General features: G+C 37.7%; 1 protein-coding gene across 42 annotated transcripts in view; it reads right to left on the minus strand.

The window, feature by feature from the left end:
- The window catches only part of RBFOX2 (RNA binding fox-1 homolog 2), a 204,777-nt gene that overhangs the window by 80,482 nt on the left and 99,234 nt on the right, over positions 1-25,061 (minus strand). For 3 of the 42 annotated variants that reach the window (XM_087873847.1, XM_034403465.2, XM_087873843.1), the window contains exon 1: positions 22,004-22,535. The exons of 32 other annotated variants lie outside the window; for them this stretch is intronic. In XM_087873847.1, coding sequence (XP_087729973.1) covers positions 22,004-22,048 — 45 coding nt within the window. In that variant the 5' untranslated portion in view covers positions 22,049-22,535. Of the gene's footprint in view, positions 1-13,712; positions 14,001-22,003; positions 22,536-25,061 lie in introns of those variants that run through there. 7 more of the 42 variants (XM_087873848.1, XM_087873842.1, XM_087873844.1 and 4 more) reach the window with 4 other exon arrangements.

Here is a 25,061-nt window from a genome sequence, read left to right on the forward strand (position 1 = left end):
GAAGGGCATGCAACGTAACATATTTCATGTAAAATCTTTTCTCTTCTGGAAGCTTCATTTTGTGCTCTAAATCTTTCATTCCAGTGATGGATGCTGCAGGCTACGTATACAGAGGCATTTGTAATGTACAGATCAGTTCTAGCATAGCAAGAATGCAACATACAGCTGACTGACTCATACAAAGTAAGGCGAGACAATAAACTATGGCCTACTGTGCCAACAACTGGAAATAATATTTCATGAATTTTCCTGGGTGAAGCAAAGCAAGAAAGGGCAGATGGAAGGGATGGGGAATGCTTTTCTTTAATAACAAGAAAATGCATAAAAATAGGTGAAATGGATGATGAAGAAAATTGCAATATTGCTTTGAATAACTCTAATAAACATAAATAAACTTTAAAAACACCTTCCAAATTGAGACATAATATTAGTTTTATAGGAGGTTTATTACTCTTGCAGATTAATTTGTTTTTAACCAAGGCAGATACAAGATTTTGAAAAACACTGAATATTATTTCCAAGGGAGTTTTTAAATGAACTTTTCCCATCTTTTCCAGAGGATATATTTGACTTTCATTTCAACATGCTGGTTGAAAGATTATAGAACCCAACACATCTGTGGGATACTGGGATACAATAGGGTGCTTTAAGGCCCTATCATTGTAATATAAATCATAAGCAAACATATTGCTTATGAATGTGATTAAAGATTAAATGAGAAAGCATAAGCAATGAAAGAAACAGAAGCCCGCACCCAATTACTAATACCTTTACAGATGCCTACATCTGTAGGACAAGCATCCTGATTTTGAGATGCAGTATCCTTCTCCCTCCCCCCACCCTTTTCCCAATTCTTCTATAAAACCCTATCTTAGCTTAGACCCCTCTATATATTTTGACATAACTCCCAGAATTTCTTATTAAAATAACCTTATAAAATAAATTTAGACAGAGAATAGAACTCAAAAGCAAAATTAGCTATCGTTCACATTTGCAGATGGTATAGTTAAATATTGAGGGAAAGATATTACTTGGTTGGTGAACTAAAGAAAAATAGCAAAACAGCAGTAGCATTTGAAAAGAATGTACCAGCTACCATCCCATCAGAATTATCACCCTGCTGTACAATCTTCATGGCATTTAATATTTAAATAGATCAATAAATATTTCTGAATTTAGTCAGCCCAATAAAAATTCTCTTAGGAATTTTTTCTTGTGCAATCCTTTTTACCTGACACTTCCACTGGTCACCTCAAAAATCCAGCAATTTATAAATGTGATTGCTTCAATTATCTTCCAAGCAACAAAACAATGTACAGAAGGAAGACTGAAGCAGCTTGGGCTTGGTACCAAATTAGCTTAATTTTAATAGCATAACACACTGAATGCAATTTTGTTGTAATCAACATCCTCAACCAATGGATATTTAGCCCTGACAGTTGTTTGCAGATTCAGATGGGTGGCATATAAATTTAATAAATAGCCACACTTCTGTAACTGTTGTGATGTTCCATGTGAATCAACTGACATCAATGCTCTTTCTCATGCGGGATAACATTCTCATGCTAACCTCTTCAATGATTAAAAAAATAAACTACACTCATTTCTTAAAAAAAAAAACTAAAATAGATTTCTAAATAGGCTTTTCCTAAAGTTTTGTGGAACTGCTGATTCCAGAAGGCTCCCTCTTGGCTGTATTCCCATAGCCCAATTACTCTCAGATTTACTCTTAGCAGATACAAGCCTTTTGGAACATGTTTGGTAGGAGGGCAGAGAGGTGGGAGGCAGATTACAGGCTAAAATCATAATGCATGCTGAAAGATCTATTCACACCAAAGTATGTCTGCTTTCACCACTGGAATCCACATTTCGTTTCTCTGTTTCTAACTGGCTACTTTTAACATTTTTGACAGGTAACCTGAGGTAACTGTGAGAATGCAGGTGCAGCATAATATAAATTCCAGAAAAACAAAATGCTTGCATTTAGACTGTTAACTTGTATAAGGTTTATTACCAGAAGAAATTTCTTTCTACAATCACACAAACAACAATGATGAAAAGTGAAAGATCTATAGTTTGCCAAACAAATTGTATATTAGACAGAAGAGACTGTCTATATGTCTCAGGGTATTTGTCTCTCTGTGTGTTTATGCATGTATGTGCATGTACAGTATGTGTAAAAACAAAATCAAAGCACAACAAAGTAAAATAGAAAAGTGACTAAGTATTGGTCTTTTTGGATAGTGCCAAAGTTTATAGAAGGAGCTGACTCTCATTTAGGCTTTATTTATATTATACTTACAGGGATCTGAGAAAAACAAAATAGAGATGTGAGACTGAAGTAAATAGATAAAACATATTGCTTTTATGATTCCTCTTCCCAAGAAAGCCTCTGAGCAATGTTTTATCTTCTCAATTTGTGTCATGATAAAGCTAGTTGCTATACTTCATATGAGATGCAAGCAACAACAGCACTTTGACATCAAATTCTTTTTATCTTCATGTTACCTATGCAGTTTCCACAATAGTAGCTATTATTGGTGTAGAACTACACATGAATTTAAAATGCTATATATTTAACTCAATAATACATTTTGCCCAGACTGACCGACCAATCTCTTTATCTCTCCCTCCCTCCCTCTCTTTTATTTATTTTATATAGTCCTATAATGGTCCCTTATTGTAAGTCTCCTTGAGGTATCGTGTATAGTTGCATCTTAACAGATAGTAATGCTATCTGAATTACCTTTGAATTACCTGAGATACAAAACTAAAATAAAGATATCAACAATATTTTAAAAGGAAAAAAAAAATTCCATGTTCCTTATTCTTTAGATGATTTTCAAATTAAATTTAAAAGGAATTTAAGACAACCAAAAGCTCTTGCTGGTATATGGGTTGCAGATTCCCTTCAAGGTACAAGTAGCAACTACAGTTTGCCTTTTAAAACTTTAAATGACACCCTTCAATTTAATTTTCACAGAAATTACAGAACCATATTTGACTGAGTTAAAAAAAAAAATCAGAAACCTTAAAAAAATATTTCAAACTAATAGGGTTTCCCATTCAACTCCAAAATTGAAATTAGAACCTGAAACATTTAAAAAATAACCTACAAGAAAAATAAAGGAATTTACATCCAAGGAACTTTAGTGAACACACAATGTGTATATGCATGTGTTTGTGGGGGAGGGGAAGAATGTGGGGTGGAGAATGCAAACACAAAGAGTATTTACTCAATGCTACACATACTATTTAAAAGTCATTTTTGAATTTGAAACAGAGCTGGAAAACATTAGATGCCCAACTTAAACCAAAAATACTTTCACATTAAATGTCATTAAATTTGACATTTAATGTCAAATTCAATAAATCATTTATATTACTATTGATAACACACTATAAATTACTTTTTAGTCTCCTAAAAGTCTAACATGTTTCAAATATAAAAGAAAGATGAAATAAGGTTACCTACATGTTCACTACAAACCATTTGATTTCCTTGTGTTGTTTGTCACTCCCTAAAGCTCAGAATAGTAACACTGTGTTTTCCTTTTTGTAGAATTATATATAATTTTACTCCATGCATATAAATCCTAAGTAATAAATAAGGATGAAAGGGGCATAATATGTAATTTTATATCCATGTAATGACTGCAACGCCTTTACAAATCAAAGGGCCCAACTCAGATGAATAATTCACTCCCTGGATTTCAAATGGGGGAGGGAATACAGTATCATGAGCTGGCTTTCTTCTAACATCAGATGCAGAAGAAACAAGAGTAGCTGAATACCCTGAACTTGGAGAAACACATGATCCCTATGTTCCTTGAGTACCGCTGACATGAAAACTATCCAGATACATTCATGAAATTACCAATAGTTGAGCTTAACTATCATTGGTCAGCCAGATAATTCCATATTTATATTGGATGCATTTTTCAGCAATATCCAATAGGGTTGAATGGCACTCTGGTTGTGAAGGCAAAAAGATTCTTCACATAACTCCTGTATGCAGTTCTTTCAACCAAATACTATCTTCCTTTGGCCATGTCCTTTTCTAAGATGATACTGTACCTAAAGAGGGCAGCTGGTTACAATTCAAGGGGGAAAATGCAACAAATTTGTGCATTGGCCCAAAATAACTTTTTGCCTGCAAATCTGAAGTGTACCAAGCCCTAATATGTGATTTCAAATATGAAAGTGATTATTATTATTAAGTGATTGTTATTAGGTGGCATTCAAGAATCAACATGCATATAAAAGTGATGCTTTATACTAAACTAAGAAATATTAAGTCAGGATAAATGCATGCTGTTTTAATTCTACTGGACACAAAATATCATAAATAAGTTTTGCAAATAGTGAATAAGCCTATATAATAAATTATATATATAATTTGCCCAGGCATTATTTAATCCACTTTTCTTAGAATACTCCATTTTTGACCTTGGATAGGATATAACTTTCCTCTTCAAGGTTAATGTGCAATCTGAGGGTGAAAATCAGGTGGCAGCTGTGGCTAGGAAGTCTTTGTACAATTTCATCTGGTACAGGAAGTCCTCAATTTACGACCGCAATTGAGCCCAAAATTTCTATTGCTAAGCGAGACAGTTGTTGAATTTTGCCCCATTTTAGGATCTTTTTGCCACAGTCATTAAGCAAATCACTGCAGTTGTAACACAGTTGTAACATGAATCTGGCTTCTCCACTGACTTTACTCGTCAAAAGGTTGCAAAATGTAATCACATGACCCTGGAACACTGCATAAATAAATGAGCCAGTTGCCAAGCATCCAAATTTTGATCATGTGAGCATGGGGATGCTGCAACAATCATAACTCTGAAAAATAAACATGTCACTTTTTTTTCAGTGCCATTGTAACTTTGAATGGTCAATAAACAAATGGTTATAAGTCAAGGACTATCTGAATACCAGCTGAACCATTTCATAGACTCTTCCGATAATCATTCTTATCCTCATCATCTCACAGCATGACTACTGCAACATGCTTTACATGGGACTGCCCTGGAAGCTTCAACTGATTCAGAATGTTGCAGTGCAAGTAGTGAAGGGCATACCCCTCAGTAACATGCCCATTTAACATCTCTGCTTCAGGAGAAGCACTGATTGCTACTTTGCTTCTGAGTGTGATTCAGTTGTTGCCTATAAAGCACTTCATGGCATGGGGTCTAGGTACTGGAAGGACTTTTTCCCATAGTATCTGCCCATGCCCAACCGATTTGAACTTGATGGTTGGTGTGTTCCTTAGATTAAACAATGTATATCTATTAGGACCCCAGAACTATGACTTCTCTGTAGCACTGCCTGCTCTTTGGAATGAGGTTCCTCACAAGATTCCAATGGACCCCACTCTGCTGTTTTTCAGAACAGCGGTGAAGACCTGTCTCTTCACCCTGGCCTTTGGTGAGGGAGAGTTAGATCACTTGATTCATTCAGTCTGGCCCCTTGTGCTTACCATCTTTTATTGATTCTATTTTTTTTTTAAAAAAATGATTGTTGTGAGCCATCCAGAGTCATTGGAAGATGGGGTGCATACAAATTTAATCCATTTTAGCTTTATCACAATTTAAGTAGCAAAAATTTAGTCTAGTGGTTAAGGTACCAGGCTAGAAATCAGGAAACTGTAAATTCTAGTCCTGTCTTAGGCATGAAAGCTAGTTGGGTGACTTTATATCAGTCATACTCTCAGGCCAACTCACCTTATAAAGTTGTTGTAGGGGAAATAGATGGAGGGAGGAGCATTAGGCATGTATGCTGCCTTGCATTATTTATAAAAATAATAAAGACAGGATATGTGTGTATGTATGTATGGTATGTATGTCTAACAAAATAACTGGGCTGCCACTGACAGAACAAGCTTCCCCAAATCAGAACTAAAATAAATTCCGGTTGACAAATATTATATTAACTCTAGGAAAAAAGCATACTTTTAAATGAAACAATTACACAACAGACACGGTAGAAGTACAACCTCAAAAATGATGCAATGCTTATTAACTACACTTTTTAAAATACATTATTAAAATTGGCAAACATGCTTTTAAGTAATAGAATACTTTTTGATCAATCAAAATATTTTAATAGTCAATAATGTGACATCCTTACCAATAAATCGAATTATTTTAATGAAATATTTCTGAACTGTTTGCTCCAATACTAACTGCAGCAAGAAATAATGTATTAGTTTTACATCTGTGTTTTATGGCTCCTCTGAAACAAGAAACATCACTCTCTGATAGATTATTGATCCCTTCTTGGGCAACTTAAGTATTGTCTTTAGATATAATTGATTTTTAACCTGGTTTGTCAGAAGCCCTTGAAAGAATTCAAAAGCCTAATATGCTCAATTAATAAAAGCTAATTAACTTTAATGTTATTAAAATGAAGTGCATTCAATCTATCCATAGAATGGGAACAGAAACCCAAAACAGTTGACCAGTTTCTGTATGTACTTCATAGTATAATTTTATGGACAGCCTAACACAAAACTTTCTTATGCTGCAGCCAGGATTGTATTTGAGAATTACCATATAATGAAACATTGTACAGGAATTATTAATCCAAGTTTGTCTAGGGCAATTTAGTATTCTAAAACTGACAGAACAAGCTTCCCCAAATCAGAACTAAAATAATCAGTAATAATAAATTTAGCTGCAAACATGACACTAACTAGATCAATTGGAGGAGAGATGATGTAATAAAAATCCCTAAGGAAAAATCCCTGGGGAAAGGCATGGGGGGTGGGGGGAGGAGAAAACATCACAAAAGTAAGCAAGGAAGAGTTAGATACTCCTTTTCTCATAGTTCACATAATGACAATTCAGGCCACTCATAGTAAAGAGTTAATAACTCTGTTCCCCATTCACTGCTCCTATAATCAAGAATCGTATCTGCACGGCTTAGCTAAACAAAATGAAGTATACCTTAGGCACAGGTTAACATTGAGGAGGAGGGGAAATGTTTGCCTGTAATTGTTCAAAATAGACTTTGCCTTAAAAAGTATTTTGAAGGATTATTGATATATTGGTGAACAATGCTTTCCTGAACATAAACGTTCAGTATATATCCTTCTGGTTTTACTTTCATTCCATTCAAAATAGCAATATATATTTAACATCTTAAGAAAGATGACATTCATTAAAAAGCATGTTTCAAAGATGTAGACACAAAGATCATGACAATGTCAATGGATATATGCAATAACATCTCAATCGCCTGGAAGGAGACAGGATTTTTGAGAATGAGGCTGCAATAGCCTACATTTTCTTACTTTGTATATTATATTAAGGTGCAAAATATAGCATGCATATATATATATATATATATATATATATATATATATATATATATATATATGTATGTATAATATTTATAAGGTCAGCCATGCATAATCAATAAAAAGTTGGAAACAGAACCAAAAGCAGTTGGTTATATAGACTAGCTTCCAATTAGTCAGAAATGCCCAGAGAAATACCAAGCCTTCAAATTGCTATCACAAACAAGCCAGATTTTTTAATTAGAAGACACAGGTATTAATTCTCAGGAACTTTAGCCATCATATAGAACTCATGCTGTTATCAGCATAGGCAGAATAAGGTCTACAGGCAGCCCTCAATGTTTCCATATCAGTTAATGGCCAATAATCAATTAAATTGGAGCCTGGATAGCTCAACAGACAGAGCTCTGTAATTTAAGACCAGCTGTCTGCAATTAAAGTAAGATCGAATCCCGCCAGGCTCAAGGTTGACTCAGCCTTCCATCCTTTCAAAGGTAGGTAAATTGAGGACCCAGTTTGTGGGGGCAATAAGTTGACTTTGTAAAAATATAATGAAGGCTATTGCTTAACGCATTGTAAGCCGCCCTGAGTCTCCGGAGAAGGGCGGCATATAAATCAAATTAAATAATAATAATAATAATAATAATAATAATAATAATAATAAATCATGTAGGGATCCTTCTTCAAATAATACTGAACCAATTCTTTGTATTTTTACAATACAGTTAATCTAGCAATTGCAACTTACTTTCCTAGTAAGCGAGATAAAATGCTCTTTATTTCAACCCTATGCTCTATCCATAAAGTCACCTTATCTCCTCAACAAGAAATATATGAAATTGCTACACCTTGGGTCATGAATTTCAGCAAATGGCACTTGCTGTACCTTTTACTTTCATTAAAAGGAAGCTCTAGTACAAAAGGTAGTGAAGCACCTAAAGATATTTCCTCAAATTTGGTGCAATTAACCCAATAAGGATTTATTGGGTTAATTGAGATATTTACTAGCCATATCTTGTTCGTTTTTGCATATATTTTTTTAAAATTCAGCTTAGAAAGCTTTAATATATTCCTAGGGTTCAGGAATATCATCATAATAAACACTGTGGAGGACCACACTCTACAATAGAATTCCAAGGAAGTCAGTTAGTTTTCTTCAGAAGTATAATTCTTTCTAGTGGCCTTAATGTCTACCTGCTGGATCAATTAATTAGCTGAATTTCATTTAATAACTTGCCACCTGCACTGAAACCTAGACTACCAGACCTAATATTTTTAACAGGTCACAGTAATGTGATAGTCAAGGTGAACTATTGCGACACAGAGAGAGAAGAGAGTATCAATATCATCCTATCCCACAGAGTCCTGCAGGAAATGGAAAGAGTTTTCCAACAAATGGATCAAAATACTATATGTCCTGGCTAAAAAACAACAACAATTAACTTCTATGAAAAGCCCCATGGATGTATTGCAAAGGCACTTGAAGGTCAATTCAGACAACTGAATTAGTTGACAAAAACAAAGAGAAGAATACATAATCAGAGAAACTTGAATCAAAGGAGGAGTGAGAAATGAGAAACACATCAAACTTGTGTTATTTGCAGGTGACAACCATAAACTTATAAAATGGTGACGTCCTTGATACTCTTGGTGGTTAGTCTTTGAAAGAATAAAAGTAACCAAAAATTAATAATGTGTTGCTGAGGGGGGCACAGAGGTGATCTTGTTACATATGGTAAATGGAGGGGGCATGTCGATCTTTCCTGTGCATTTTTTGAGCATAAACAAAGAATGTTTCATGTTGTAGAATGTGTTCGTTATATTTTTTTCCAATCCCGCTGCAATTCCCCCCAGTCTGTGTCTAGTATTGTACCTGCACTAATCCTATTACAAGGTTAACAAAGATATATTTATCTGGTCTGGGCTTTACTGAGAAGTGAGCAGGGAAAGATCAGAACACAGATATGGGCAGCAGAGAAGATGGGGGGATGGGATCAGCACACAGAGTCTCCAATGAGTCAGAACAAACACTACCAAGCAGAATGTTGCTCTGATTTAAATCAAATCTCCATTTAAGGAACTCCTGCATTTGAGCTTTCATAAGAAGCAGGCTGAGATTGCCATGTCTGGCTACAGTTGTTTGTCACAAGCTGGCGGAGGAGCCTGGCAAGGAATGGGTTATCATAGAAGAAAAGCTGTTGGAAAATATGAAGCAGCTGCTGAATCTTTTTTTTTTTTTAAATTTAAAAAAAAAAAAAACCCTACCCTAGCAACTCTTGAATTCATAAAGCCAACACCTCTCTGAGTTCTGGGCACAGTTCAGCAAGTCAAGCAGATGCCAACATAAATGCTAGTAGCTGGAACCCTTGAGAAGAAAAAAGAGGGGGGGGGAGAAGGCCGTGCTGACAGAATGGAGTCCAATCACTTTGGGAGGGCTTACAAAATGGAGATGAATAATCTTGCAAGATTATTCTGAATTTCCACAAAAGGGAATGCCAGCTGCTCCACCCTTCATAGCCCACTCTCCTGCAACGCTATTACCTATACTCTACCAGGAAAGGCTCGAGCGCCACCCCCCCCCCAGCCAGAGAAGAACAACGCTTTGGGGGAGCACAACCTCTTAGAAAGGAACAGCTCCCTCCCTGGCTTTTGATTACAGCAAACATTCCCCTCCCCTATCTAAAAGTACAAACTGTAAGCAGGCAGCAGCCCAGGTGAAGGGCTTCATTCCTCCAAGCAAGGGGAGCGGGACAATGGAAGGGGTGATTCACTGCACAGGAACACACTCCAGGACTGCCACATGGACTTGCTGAACAGCTTAAAGGGGAAGCACACTTTTTTTCCCCATTCTGTGAAAGCTTAGTGCCTTCCCCCACAGTCTCAGCACTGATTGGAAACAGATCCTGAATAAAACGCCAGCAAAGCACTGCACTGTCCAAGAAAGAAAGAAAGAAAAAAAGAAAGAAAAAAAAGAAAGAACTTGTGCTTTTTGCTCCTCCAGAAGGTAGCAATTTTACAGCATAGCCAAAAACACATTCCCTTAACAGATATTCTCATCCCCGTCCCCCTGCTCAACAGAAACTCAGTTTTTCTTCCATTTACCACATTAAGCATAAGAGAATCAAATTAGAGCAACATTTTGTCTAACACAATGGAAGTTTCCTAAATAATTATAAATGTGGATTTCTTGTTCAAAAGATTTCCAAGAACCAAATACTATTTTGGCACCCTTCCCAAACCTATTATAGTGATAGCTTACTGATAAAGAATTGTCATATATATTTAAACATATTCCTCTAGCACACCAGACATGCAGTAATACAATAGAATCCAAACTGCAAGTCTTTAATACTTTTCTATTCTTTCTGAATCAGTTCACATTTATATGAGGACAAAAACTGAATGAAACAAGGAATGGGAAATCTCTGATTATTGGTACAGGTCGTCCTTGATTTATAAATGTTCAAAGTTACAAAGGCAGTGATTTACAACTAGTCCCCATACTTACAACTATGGCAGAATCCCCACAGTCATGTCATCAAAATTAGGGCAGTTGGCAACCATCATGTATTTATGAAGGGCTGCCGCATCTGGGGTCATGTGACTTCCATTTGCGATCTTCCCAGCTGGCTTCTGACAAGGTAAGTCAATGGGAGAAGCCAGATTTGCTTAACAACCAAGCGATTTACTTAACAACCATGGCAAAAGGAGGTTGTAAAATAGGGTGTGACTCATTAACAACTGCCTTGCTTAAGAACAAAAATTTTGGTCCCAATTGTGGTCATAAATTGAGGACTACTATAAATCCAGGAATATAGAAAAAATGAAAAACACTCCGCCCTGAAAGGGGCAAAGCTATTCCATTTAACATATGATAAATTATCTTTCAAAATCAATTAGTTCTTAATAATGCTCTTCATAATAGTGCTATATAGTGTCATATAGTGTCATATAGTATTATTACATTGCATTCATGGTAGTATTTTCTTGTCACCAAAGATTTCTACATGGATGTTTTTGGAAACCAAGAGACTTCCACTGATCAGTGTAACTGCTGTTATTATATTGTTTGCCCACTTATACATGCTCTGAAAGAAGAGAATCTTAACCGTATTAAAGTGCTGACCCTAAATAATCACCTGTTATAAATCCAGTACAAAGTCTTATTGACACATGACTTGCAATTCTGACCAGAATGCTCAAATCCAAAATAGAAAAATGAATGTATTTTGGTAAAATATTATATCAAAGACCACCATAGAGAAATAGGAACACTAAGGATAAACTGAAACTTCCTAGTTCTTGTGTCAACTATAGTCATATTAATTTACTCAACTGAAATTCTAATTTCCTGATGTGATATTTCAAATTATTCTCATATATATATATATATATATATATATATATATATATATATATATATTACATTTTCTGTGTCAAATATAAAAATGACATACATACTCAATACATGTATTAGAAACCACACATGAAGGTCACAGTCAGTTAATCATTTTTGAATAATATCAACTCTTTCTTTTCGAGAGTCATGCAAAAACTTTCTTCATTCTCTATACAGTAATCTATGCAGTCCTCCAATCTTCCTTGATAAGCAAATAGCCTTTTCATTTTTCATCTGAAGTACAAGAATGTTCACTTTCCCTCAAATATGCCATCTTTATGTGGTGGGCGTTTCTTAGCTAGATCATCTATGAACTATCAGTTTATACCATGTTATTAAATTTATATATAGGAAAACAGCTTTGGACAATACCGTACACCATATAATGGGACAGAAGTGTACAGAAAGGTTACTCATAATTACAGAAAATACGTTAAAAGGAGGGGGGAAATTGCTTACAAAATTACTTTTAAAGCTTTCACATGTAGATGGCAGAAAGAAGCCCCAGCAGTCTCAAGACACACATCCAAGATAAAAAGGAAATATATAAATAATGAATGTGATCAGCAGAGGAGGGAAATCTGCAATTTGCATTAATGGATAGAGACCTCCCTGCCTCTGAGCCACTGAATTCACTGCAAGTCTGCTGACTAAGGAAGTCAAATTGCTGCCACTACTTATAACAATCATTTCCTAGGACATTCATTTTGCCCCTTAAGAGAGGAGTATATGATGCCTCTTACCACTAAAAATTACACTTGTGCAACATTGTAAAAATTATGTGAAATGATAGAGGTCTTTTAAATTTTTAATTAAATGACAAAAAAAATTCCCATTATTTTTCTCCTTTAAAATATTTCCTCTCTCTCTCTCTCTCTCTCTCTCTCTCTGAGATATCTATCCATGTATGGCACTGCAGACCATTATATAACTACTAACAGTAAAGACTACCTGGCTGTAATGATATTGTTTCCTGACCTTGTCTATTTAACTGACTCCCCTCCTCCTCCATGTCAACTAGGCGGTTTCCATATTTTTAAAAAATAAAAGACAAGCAAGTGAGGAAAAATAACTGTTTCTCAGTTGTGGGTAAGCTCGAGAAATCATCCCTTGCATTCAGCCCAAGTGCTGCTTCTCTGGGAAATGATAAGCAGCTGCTTTCATGTGTCTATGTATAGTTGCAATGAGCCCTGTGCTCAATGGGCATTCATGCACAGACAAGGCACCTGTAAAAATGGGGGAGGGGGGAATTACCTTTGTAGCAATGAAAGTAATTGAAATGCAGATTCAGCTAAATCTGCATGGAAGCCCATCCAGAGGCTGTGGTATGCAGAAGGGTGCCTAAGAGAAGCCTGGGTAGAATACCAGGATCTGCAAGGATCCTCACATCATTACCACCATCGGATATGACATTATCGAATTCCATCTCATTATCTTTTTCTCTACAAGGAAACCGTAAAGCAGCCAGAAGGAACAATTTACAATCCTCCAGAATTCTAGGAGGATCCTCCAGATCGAGGAAGGAAATGAATGCGGGCATGAGGATCAGTTGGATCGGAACCAATCGATTCTCCGGAAGGGTCGCCACAAGAAGGAAACCCCTTGTGCCAAGATCATTTGGTGGCAAGGCAGAACTGCTAGCCTTCTCTACCTCTGCAGTTCCTCCCTCCCGCCCGCCCGCCTGCCTCCACATGAAGACAAAGAGGTGGACAAATCCCCGCAGGGTCTTTCCTGAGCTGCAGCTGCACAGCACAGGAAACAGGAATCTGTGGAGCAGAGCGAGAAGGGATGGCTGCGCATCCACGCTCCACCTACAGCTATCCCCCTGCAAGCTCAGGCAAGGACGCCCGAAGCCCTCTCCTTCCATCGAGGAGCGGCAGAGTGGCCTTCCCGCCGCGGCTCTCCTTCTCTCCAGGAGGCAGAAAGCCACGCGCACACACGCCCCGTCTCCCGTTTCCAGCACTGCGCGGGAATGGAAGAGGAGCGCAGGGTAGCAGCCACGCACAGCCTTACCTGAGTGACCATTTTCTTTTTCTCCATAAACCAAAGCGGGAGGGCGTGGAGGAGAGGGGAAGAAAATCCCTTCCGCCAGGTGGGGCTGTGGCAAAACCTCCTCGCCCCGTCTCCGAGTGGCAACCGAAGAGAGGGAGGGGGAGTTCCCCTGGATCGCGATTTCTCTTGCCTTCCTTTCGCTCGTGTTTCTTCCTTTCTTTTCTCTTCCTCTCTCCGTCTCTCCCCCGCCCGCCTTCTCCGCAGCTCCCTCCCATATCTCAGCCAGATGGCTGAGGGAAGCTCCACCCCCGAATGCCTAAGGTAATTAATCAGAGCCAAGGCCCTCCTCCTCCTCCTCCTCCTCCCTCCCCGTCCCCGCCTGGACGGGTGCAGAGCCAGTTCGGAGTCAAACAGAGGGGCTGCTGGGAGGCTGCTGGCATCTCCTTCCCGGGCTGTGCGCGCAGAGCCTCGGAGTGGGAGAAGGGCTGGAAGCCAAAACCCCGAGAGGGGTGGGGAGACGGGCGCCGGTAGCACGCCTCGAACAAAAGGGGCTCTCTTCGCCTTCCTAAGCCCGCTTGCTCTTCCCTGCACAAAAGGACTACCTGCGCTAGCATCTCCGCCTCCTGCCAAACGTTTCTCCCTCGCCGGGGACGCTGAGCGAGTAACCCTACTGTAACCCTGGCCTCACTGGGAGTCTACGAGGAAGGCATTTTTTTCCCCCTCCCCAAACCCCGCATCTTTCAAGGGCTGAGTTTCCAGTCTACTGACACGAACCATCCAATGAGCCGGCAGTGTGAAGGTTTTTTAAGGAAAGAATGCTCAAGAATCTATACTGTGCTTAAGGATGGGTTTGGGTTCATTTTAATTTAAATCCAGTTCTCTGCTGGAATTGCCTCCTGTATCTTGATAGCTTACTTATGTGAGCCTGGTAGATTCCAGGCTCTGTGTGTGTGTGTGTGTGTGTTTCCAACTACCTCTGGTGATGATAATATGGAGTGACCATTATATAGCTTATGCACTTAATATTTTTCTGCACTTACTTGACCATGAAAATACTGAACATTAAATTGTGGAAAAAATATTCATGTTTAAATTCAAAAGTACAAGTTACTCAAGTGACCTATGGAACAATGGCATCCTCAGAAGGAATTTTGATGTCTGCATTTTTAAAAAATGTATAAAGTCTCCTTTTTGTGCTTGACTTCTAGTTATGTCAGGGACACAGACAGTTTTCTAGACCAGTGGTCACCAACTGGTGGTCCATGGATCACTGGTGATTCACAAGAAAATTTTGGTGGTCCACAGAAAAATTATTTGCATTTTGTTGTTGTTAGTTGCAAAGTCATATCCGACCCATCACGACCCCATGGACAATGTTTCTCCAGGCCTTCCTGTCCTCTACCATCCTCTGGAGTCTATTTACGCTCACGCCGACTGCTTCAGTGACTCCATCCAGCCACCTCATTCTCTGTCGTCCCCTTCTTCTTTTGCCCTCAATCTTTCCCAGCATTAAGCTCTTCTCCAGTGAGTCCTTCCTTCTTATTAGGTGGCCAAAATATTTGAGTTTCATCTTCAGGATCTGGCCTTCAGGGTTGATCTCTAGGATTAACAAGATTGATCCTCTTGCAGTCCAAGGGAATCGCAGGAGTCTTCTCCAGCACCATTTTTTATATTGCACTAAATCAGGGGTTCTCAAACTACAGCCCCTGGGACAAGATACGTGCAATGAACGTTTGTGTTGCTGCAGAGAGTCTCCCCTTCCGGGTCTTTTTGTGTGGGTTGGAGGGGGACAGAAATTCCAACTTGGGGTCTGCTTTGGCTTCCTGGTGCGGGGCTTTGGGCAAAGGCTGGAGGGAAGTGCTTCTGGTGGCAAAGAGTCGGAGGACCTTGTTCCAGTGGGACTGCATCATGGCTTGGAACTGGCTGACCATCTCACCCCAATGAGCCTCCAAGCATCTGTACCTGGCCTTGCACTCCCACAGGTCTTCCCTCTGCTTGGAAAACCTATGCTCGTAGTCCTCAGTGAGGTGCTTCTACTGAGCCTCCTCGGTCAGATCCAATTTGAACTCAGCTGTTTTGCCAACTCTTTCTCATGGTGGCTGCTTAGCTCCAACAACTGCTTCCTGTTGGGGCCCTAAGGAGACTGGGCGGGGAGGAGAGGAGTGGCTGGGAAGGGAGGGGTGAGTAGAGGCTGGCGAGGCGCCCCTTGATGTGAGTGACACCGAGTTGGCCACACCCACCCAGTCACATGATCACCTAGCCACGCCCACGCAGCCGGTCATCAGGCAAATCATATTAGTGATCCACGGGATTTAAAATTATGAATTTAGTGGTCCCTGAGGTCGAAAAGGTTGGTGATCCCTGTTCTAGACAACAATATGGGGGAGAAGAAGTTTTCTAGGGCCTTATTTTGGATATGTTTACATCAAGTCCAGCATACACTATAGGATTTCATGGTGGTCTCCCCATCCCAACATTAACTAGGTCTCATTCTGTTTAGCTTTCTGAGATAAGTGCAGAGTAAAAGAACAGAACCCAACAGACAACATGAAAAAGTCCACCTAATGGAATGACTAGCATTAAAACAGAGCTATATCACACTTTTGCTTTTTCAATGTAATAAAAGGAATAAAAGATGCAAAATGACTTCAAATTTTAGTATCAGTGGAATAAAATAGAGAAGACTTTACAGATCTCTGATACCACTTTTCTAGAACCATTCACACAGATATATCATCAGGTACTTGTTTATGAAATATCAACCTTTTATTCAAATGATTATTCTTTTGGGGAATGAAGAGATGTACAGCTGTAAGACAGCAAAAGAACAGCTCCACTGCAAACCAAATTCACTCGCCTTTATACATCTGATAAACCTTGGATCTTTTTTTTTTTAATTTTTGGAAGCAGTGTAGCTTCTGACTAACCAAAATACATTTATTGCCTATTCAAATGAATGGGTAATTTCTAATAATTAAGCAATTTCTAATTTCTAAGCAATAGATGTTTCAATTTGTCTTCAATATTTTAACTGGTCAAAGATCTCCTCTTCTGAATAATAAATTCTATTTCCTTCTCACTTTTGCAGTGTTCTGGTCAATTAATTGAGTATATTTAGTTCTTTTTCAAATTTTAATCCCAAATGATTACAATATACATAATGCTGTTTGGCTACATCACGCAATGTTTCTTCAGACATGATTTCCAACCTTGTGTATATAACATGATGTATCAGGTTTTCTCAGGCTACAGTCCTGTTCACAATTCTACAGGTTAAATGGATCAAGTAGTCAAGACCTCAAGTAAGCCATGTTTTTGTCCACATGACTACACCTCAAGTGAGCCTGCTAGAATTGCCACCACCTATGATACACCTCAGGATTAATTCACATACCCCTTCCATATCTTTGTCCATTTGCTCTCTGATGAATCGCAACTAAATATCTGAAATGCTCAGCATAGTTTAGAGGCATTTTTGCATATAATGTTTGTTCTATCATGGCTATTGCACACATTTGAGTCATCACTGTACAACAATCAAAGGTAGGCATTTCAGTATAATTTTATTGTATGTCCTACTCTGAAGAAGTTAATATTTAACATATTGAACTCAATACTGTTGGAAGGAGAATGCCACACAAGAATTACACAAATATAGACAAATACAAATAGGGTAGCAGGTAAAAGAACAAAACAAATTGACTAAAAAAATTTAGACTTTGTTTTCAGTTTATGTAGATTGAGATGTTCAAGTCCATTCCCTTTTGTGCAAATTCTATAATAAAAATTTCCAGCATGCAGTAAAAATTACAGACCATCTTACCCATATATCCTCTCCGGTTCCTATTCCACAGAGTTACCACTCTCCTACTAGTCTCTCTCTCTTCCTTAGACCACAGAATAATAGCCTGCAATCTTACGAGCACTATTTCATGTAGCTTTTGGCGCAACATCAAAGTCCTTTTGTAACAGATCATTCATACCTCTGGTATAATCTCCTCCCCCCCCCACACACACAAAGCATATTATAGTAGCTATGAGAAAGAAAAGCAAGTAGAAAGGGAAATAGGAAGAAAAAAAGAGAACAAGTGTCATTTTCCATCTTTGGTTCAATGTACCCAGTTTGGAACCTTCAAGGTTATCACTCAATTTAAAAACAAGAACTGTCCAGTGCACCTGAGCCTAGACAACGTTTTATAATGTTTTAGTTCCAAGGTGTTGTTAAGCTATAACTTCCATTGTTACTGGAACCGCTAGATAGGAAATATAATTTCACATCTGGAATGCCAAACTTGGTAAAATCTAGCTAAGCTGACACATACATACCGGTCAGTAGTGGGTTTCAAATCTCGTCGCTACCAGTTTGCTCGTGGGTGCACATGCACAATGCTTCTGTGCATGCGCAGAAGCTTCTGTACGCAGAGACGTCCGGGCGGGTGGGTGGAACCTCCTGCCACCGCTACCAGTTTGCCAGATCTGGGGCGAACCGGTAGCAACCCACCACCATTATACCATGATACCGGTATAATGTTAACCAATAAATTGTTTCAATTACAAGGTAGAATGACTAGCTTTACATCTGCATTTTGCGCAAAACAGTCAATTGGCTTACAGCAATTTATGAATCTAGTCATAGTCTTAGACCCTGCATTTGCCAAAGAGATCTAAACAATGACAAAATGACTGAGGAATGAAAGGTGCAGCTAATAGCTAAGAGTCCTCTGACCTGTAGGTACAAATCAAATCCATAAGTGCAGCAACTTATTAATATACTGTAACTAATTGTAATCTTTCAAATAGTCTTGAAAGACAGATCTGTGGCTGCATATATTGTCAGGCTGTTTCTCATCATATATTTCTACACACTGAGGAGACGCTCACATAGATTTACTAATATGACAATAGCAAGAGTTCTCCCAGTGAATACTAGGAAGTTTTCATTGCTGGAAACAATGGCACCGAAGATAATTACAATGACAGTTGCAACATACTTAGCCAAATATTAGAGAAGAGAACCCAGGAATAGTAGTGATGGCAGCACAAAGACCATCAGAAGATGATCCTTGCCAGCCATATTACAGATGGGTTTTCGAACTTGATGAATATATTTTATTTTCATGACATAGAGATCTAAGAACTTCTTGACTTATTTATTAAATTTATATGCTGTTCATCTCATCATCAAGTGACTGCCCTTGAAGATTCATGGTTTGATGACTCTAGGCTTTAGAGAATGTAGTCTTTAAACTGCTAGGCTATAACAATATATTTAGAATATTGAATGAGCAGGAGATGCATTTAACAGCAAAAATTATCAATTAATTAATATTTATAACTGGTAGTCTACAAATAAACAAATGGGGTGTGTGATGACTTAGAAGTTAAAGACCCTGAGCTTGTCATCTGGAAAGCTGACAGCCCGGGTTCAAGATTTGCGTGTTGCACGATGGGGTGAGGTCCCAATACTTGCCCCAACTCCTGTCCAACTAGTACTACAAAAGCATGCAGATGTGAGAAGAGAAATAGGTACCACTTCGGGGGGAAGGTAACAGTGTGTGCCTTAGTGTATAGTCATGGTGGCCACGTGACCATGGAAATTTCTTCAGACAACACTGGCTCCCTTAGCTAAGAACCTGAGATGAGTACTAACCCCTAGAGTCAGACATGACTGAAGAGGGGAAAGCTATACATGTATCTTTAAATAAAGAAATATGCATAGTCCACTAGTGAAAGTTCACTGGCCTATGAGGCATCCTACCAGAATATGTGTAAGCAGATAATAGATCTCCCCAAACTCAGCAACCCATTTATCTTACTTCTTTGAGATTATTGAGAGGGAAAAGAAGACATTGTTACTATCATATAGTTGACAGTATACGGGGCAGCTATAGCACACCTTAAATAGTGTATTTTTCTGTTATTCAAAATTATATCTAAAATATTTAGACTAATGAAATGTTTTAATTGTTTTTGAAACTAATTGTCTTACTCATATCAAAAATCTTTGGCAGAAGCACTGAAATAATACATTTCACACTAAGGTCTAGATATTAATTTATTATCTGAATTATACTGGTTCAATTTGATGAACTCTGAAGAAATATCATCAAAATTAATAACAAGCCAGTTACACACTTAATGTATAAAGTATATCATAATATTTTTACTTATCTTCTGAATAAAGGCATACTTTTTTTGAGTCATCTAAAATGGATGTCCTCTTCATATTATTGATTGACCAATATCATTAGGGGAACTTCTACTAGAAGTTAATGGAACTTTTCCATTAACTTTTCTCATCTTGAGATATAGTTTTAGGGTTCCTAATGCAAACTTCAAATCTGAAGAACAAGGCTGCATGATTTCTGGAATGAACTCTGATATCAAAAGAGAAGTAATTATGAAGTCTCTCTTCCAAGAGTGTGTACAATTGCAATTAACCTACTAAGAAGGGTATGAAATTTTCTGGGTCTTGGTGAGAATTTTAAGAAATCCAGTAACATCAACTGGTTATTTGTAAAAAATAAAAAACCAATATCAAAAATTCAAACTTCCAAAGTCCTCCAGGACATCTTATCATTTAATTCTTCAAGTAATAAGTGTAATGCTGTTCAAAACCTGACTCTTTAATTCAATTATCTTATTTTATACTTCTTACTTTGTAGCCTGACTTCCCATTCAACCAAATAGTCACAAACAGCTCCAATATTTGCAAAATAAAAAGCTGAAACATGGAAAAATTAAAGCATTATTTAGATAATGCCAGAAATGTAAAATCATATTGATATTTCAGAAAACTTTAAGGAAATATATCATGAAAATGATTAAACACATGTAAAACAAAAATTAAGTTTTATCACTACTATTTATGTACTACCAATAACAATAAAACATATAAAACATAAATAAATAAATCTGGAAATAAGATTAACCTGAAAACAAAAGGATGTGTGGTGATTGAATCTGTTTTGATTGCAAAAAAATAATTCATTACCACTTCAATATAAAGCTTGTTTTAACTATGATTTGTTGACCAAGCCACAATTTACTTGGTTACTTAAGTAACAATACATGGTTTGTGTACTATAATAAAATAATTCCTATAATATAACACTGAAACAAAGCTAATAATTTTATATGTAATGCACTTAGCCACTGGCAAACTCAGGATAATTCATGAAATAATCTAAAATAACTTTCCAAATCTACGAAGGAGCACACTTGCTAAACTTTTCTAAGGATTAGAAGGTTAACCCTTGTTGGATTATAAACCTGAAACATGCAAATTTTGGTGTACAAGTGCCACAATCCTATCTATCTATCTATCTATCTATCTATCTATCTATCTATCTATCTATCTATCTATCTATCTCTATGCTGAGGACTGTAGTGCAGGTTGGAGCAGGGCTGTCATTGCAATGAGAGGTCACTTGCTGTGATAGAGGTTGGATTTTTTTTTTCTCAGCAGTTTTTAACAGCCCAATTCTGGAGAGCCCTAAGACTGGATGGCTTTGGAGGATATGCCTCCATCCCTATACTGAAAGAAAAAGTAAAATAAATGAGTATTGACACCAAGTACTCTCTAGCTTTATTATTGTATATTCTTTAAATAATTTAAATCACTTGTTGAAATTTAATGGACAGAATTACTTTGAATAAAATGTACTATTTTTCACTTGACATCTATCATATTAAACTATACAAATAACATACACTGATACAAATAACATTTATTTGGATTTAAGAAATATTTGTGTTTAATGCACATCCTCTTCCCCTGAATAGTATGCTAAAATTTAATACAGATTTTAGCATTTAAGGCTTTCTTGTATTTTGCATATGTTTCTGTTAGGAGATTAACACTGATCTTGGGCATTAGAAGCACTGAATAGCTCAGAATATTTTGGATATAAGAACTTGCAGAATGAACTCTAGATGAGAAGTCAATTCTAATAGCTGGAGCTAGACAAAAGTTATATTAAAGTCACACATTTCTTACTTTTGAAGCTTCCATTAACCAACAGGTGCGCCTTAAGGAATTTCATATGAATTTAGCAATGACATAGCTATTTTTACCACTTAAAAACATGAAAAGAGATACATTTCTTAAAATGCAAAGTCTTCCCAGAGAACTTTTTCCTCAGACTTTCTACCCAAATCCCAACTTCAACTAAAAGTAAGCCTTGTCATGTCACTTTGGGGGGGGAAATTAAATCTGTATCACATGAAAAGAACTGAAGTACCACAAAACATACAACGTTCTATGAATGTAACTGTAAAGAGGTAATAATTTGCAATTGTTTTCTACTTACCTGGACAACTGGGTATTGGTAATCCATACAATATACACCATACATAGCCAAGGGCTTCTTCAGCTTTACACAGAGCAAACGAACTGGCAACTCTGTTCTTCCTCTTACAGTCTTAAACACACGTTTCTAGTTATCCTACACAACACTTGGTTCAGGCCTCTAGAGATATACATACATAGAGTGCTCAATTTAACATACACATAGGCTGCTTGACTGGGTTTGGGTCACCCTTCCCCAGTATTTTCTGCACTGCTGAACCTAGTTGCACATGGAATACCAGAAGTTCCAAAATTAGGACGCCCAGCTGAAAACAACTCTCTTGCAGTTCTCAGAAGGGACAGAGTGACAGTCAGGAAGAAGAGAACACAGTAATGGGCATAAAGGGAGGAAGTAGCCAGCACAGAGAAGCCAAAAAAAGATGTGTGTTCCTGGCATTAGGTGCCTTGAGGAACCATTCTCATCTAGGACAGCAAAAAACATACAGGACTATTTCACCCTCCACTATTCCTGACCCTTAAAAAAAAACTGTCCCAGGCAGAGACAGGTGCTGGGATTAGTATAGCAAATCCTTTTGGCGATACAGAGGGAGGGGAGAGAGAAAAGTTACATTGATAAGTGCAGTGAAGGTTTTTTTTTTTTTAAACAACATAACCAAATATAAGCTCATATCATTTAACACCTCTCTCTTGGTATTTAACCCAGGCAAAGACAGCTGCTTGAATCAGAACTGAAAGGGGAAAGAAAAAGAAGGGGAAGAAGGCAATCTGAATCCACTGTGAAACCTTGAGCTATGTGCGAGGCAAGCTCTCAGCTGTTCCAGTCAAACTTAGGAGGATTAATTCTGACTGTCAGCAGGGGGGAAACAGGAGAGAGTGAGGAAGGCAGCTAGGATTGGAAAAGCCAGCTGCTCTTCCCTTTTTAGAAAACTTCCTTGCACCATTCCAAATGCATATAGATTCCTACCATGGGATGTTGGAATTCTAACAGACAGAAACAGCTGCTGTCTTAATCACAGAAAGGCCCGCAGGTTCAGGAGATGCATTTAGAGCCCTGGATGTCATGTGTGCTGTTCGTAACCTGAGATCAGGCCAGGGCTTCTTAGATGGCTGAAAACGGTTTGAAGGAAATAGTGAGGTACACACATCAGCAATAACAACTTGCATTAAAAAATTACTTTAAAAAAAAAGAGAGAAATACTTGGCAGTTCTGGGTAACATTAAAATTCCATGGAAAAATATGTGGAGCATTGTGGAGCTTTTCTCCAAACATTTGGGCTAATTAAAATCTTTGAAGCAGGTAGAAGCAAAATGATTCATTTGTCCATTATTGTGCCTTGTTCTTCTCATTGCTACGAATACCAATATAACAGGTACAAATAATTTTTAGGCTATCTTGTTGAAAAATGAACAGTCACTAGCAGGCAACATACGTTAATTTGCTGATACTAGTATATGTATCAAACAGTGCTTTTTAAGACATAGTTGAATAATGTTTTAATATTCATTCTAGGTGGGGGGAATTGTTTCCTTTTTGTGTGTGTGTTTCGTAAGTCCCAATTTATGCCAATAATATACCAGTAAAAGTCCCACTTGTTAAACATATATATAAGTGTTATTTCATAAATAATAAAATTTGTGCTGGTCTGTGACTGTATTTGAATTGAATAAAAAAATCTGATAGCTTTTAAAAAATGAAAAGAATGTCCTCAATAGCTATTTCTACAGATAGTTTTTCTACATAACTGAGTTTTAAAAACATATTAAAATACTAGAGTAATGTTCATGATTGTAATCAGTACGAGTATGTTCTAAGCAATCAAAAAAGGTAATCTTTATTTTTAAATGAAATGTTTACATGTGCATATATACACAAACACACTACTTATAATTATGATTTTAATCTTCATGGTCAACTAACACATGCATAGAAAAAAATAATGCTGAATTCCAAAGGAAGCAGCCCAGACTTTTAAACAGTAGTGATTACACAAAGCTATATTTAAAGAAATGTGGCCAATCAGTTTTAAAGCCTAAATAGCAAAAAAAAAAAAAAAAAAGTAACAAAATATTACATGATTGAGCTGATTAATACTTTTCTCTCTCGTTGTACATAGCATAATACAGACCCTTTGTATCCTTGACAGCAAAGAAACAAAAAACAATTACATTCCCTCTTGCACTTGTACATTGCAGGGAGTACTTGCTGAAAAACCACTCATTCGGCGACCATTTGAAATTACCGCAGTGCTCAACTGTCTCTGCCAGATTTGCCACCCCAGTTAAGTTTCATCATCCTCTCCCTCCCACTGACAAGGCATAGCCAGTCTGGCCCTTTGCGAGGCACCTGCTGGCCCTGCCAGCCTTCTTTCTGATGCCACATGCAGCTGTTTGATTTGCATGTGGCAAAGCCAGCAGAGGCCCTGCAGTGCAGGGCAGCCAAAAGGGAGAGTGGGGGGAAAGAAAGGCGAGAGAGACAGCGGGGGGGGGGGAGTTGAAGTGGAGCCAAAGGTGGCAGGACCCTTACCTTACTGAGGCCTGGGGCTGGGAATGCTTGGATCAGGAGGGTCCTCCCCTAACAATCAGCGGGATGTGGCTAACGATGACAACGGTGACTTCCAGCGTGAGATTTATTTATTATTTTATTTGTAAAATTTATTAGCCAGCCATCTTGCTACATGGTAACTACACATTGCTTAATAAAAGAAATTCTGGCCAATTACACCATCATAACTCAATCATATGGAATGAGCATATCATATAGGAAGCGTTATATGAAGTACGCACACTGACTGTTTCTTCTCTGTACGGTAATTCCATTCTTCATTGAATCTATCTGTTAACTAACTAGATGCAGTGAGTATTGTGCGGCAAAATATATAAGCAGAGGTCCAGTTCAAACATTTCTGAGGTATCGTTTGACAGTCTGACTTCCTGTGTGAAAGAGAACTCAAGATGAAGTGGGGAGTAAGAGATCAGGTCTTAAGACATCTTAATACGATGCAATAATAAGGGTCCATTAAAACATTTTAAGTTGATTACAGTAATGGTCCCAATTAATC

The sequence above is a fragment of the Pantherophis guttatus genome, chromosome 7, assembly GCF_059756535.1.
Source record: "Pantherophis guttatus breed Tessera chromosome 7, ASM5975653v1, whole genome shotgun sequence".
NCBI lineage: Eukaryota > Metazoa > Chordata > Lepidosauria > Squamata > Colubridae > Pantherophis > Pantherophis guttatus.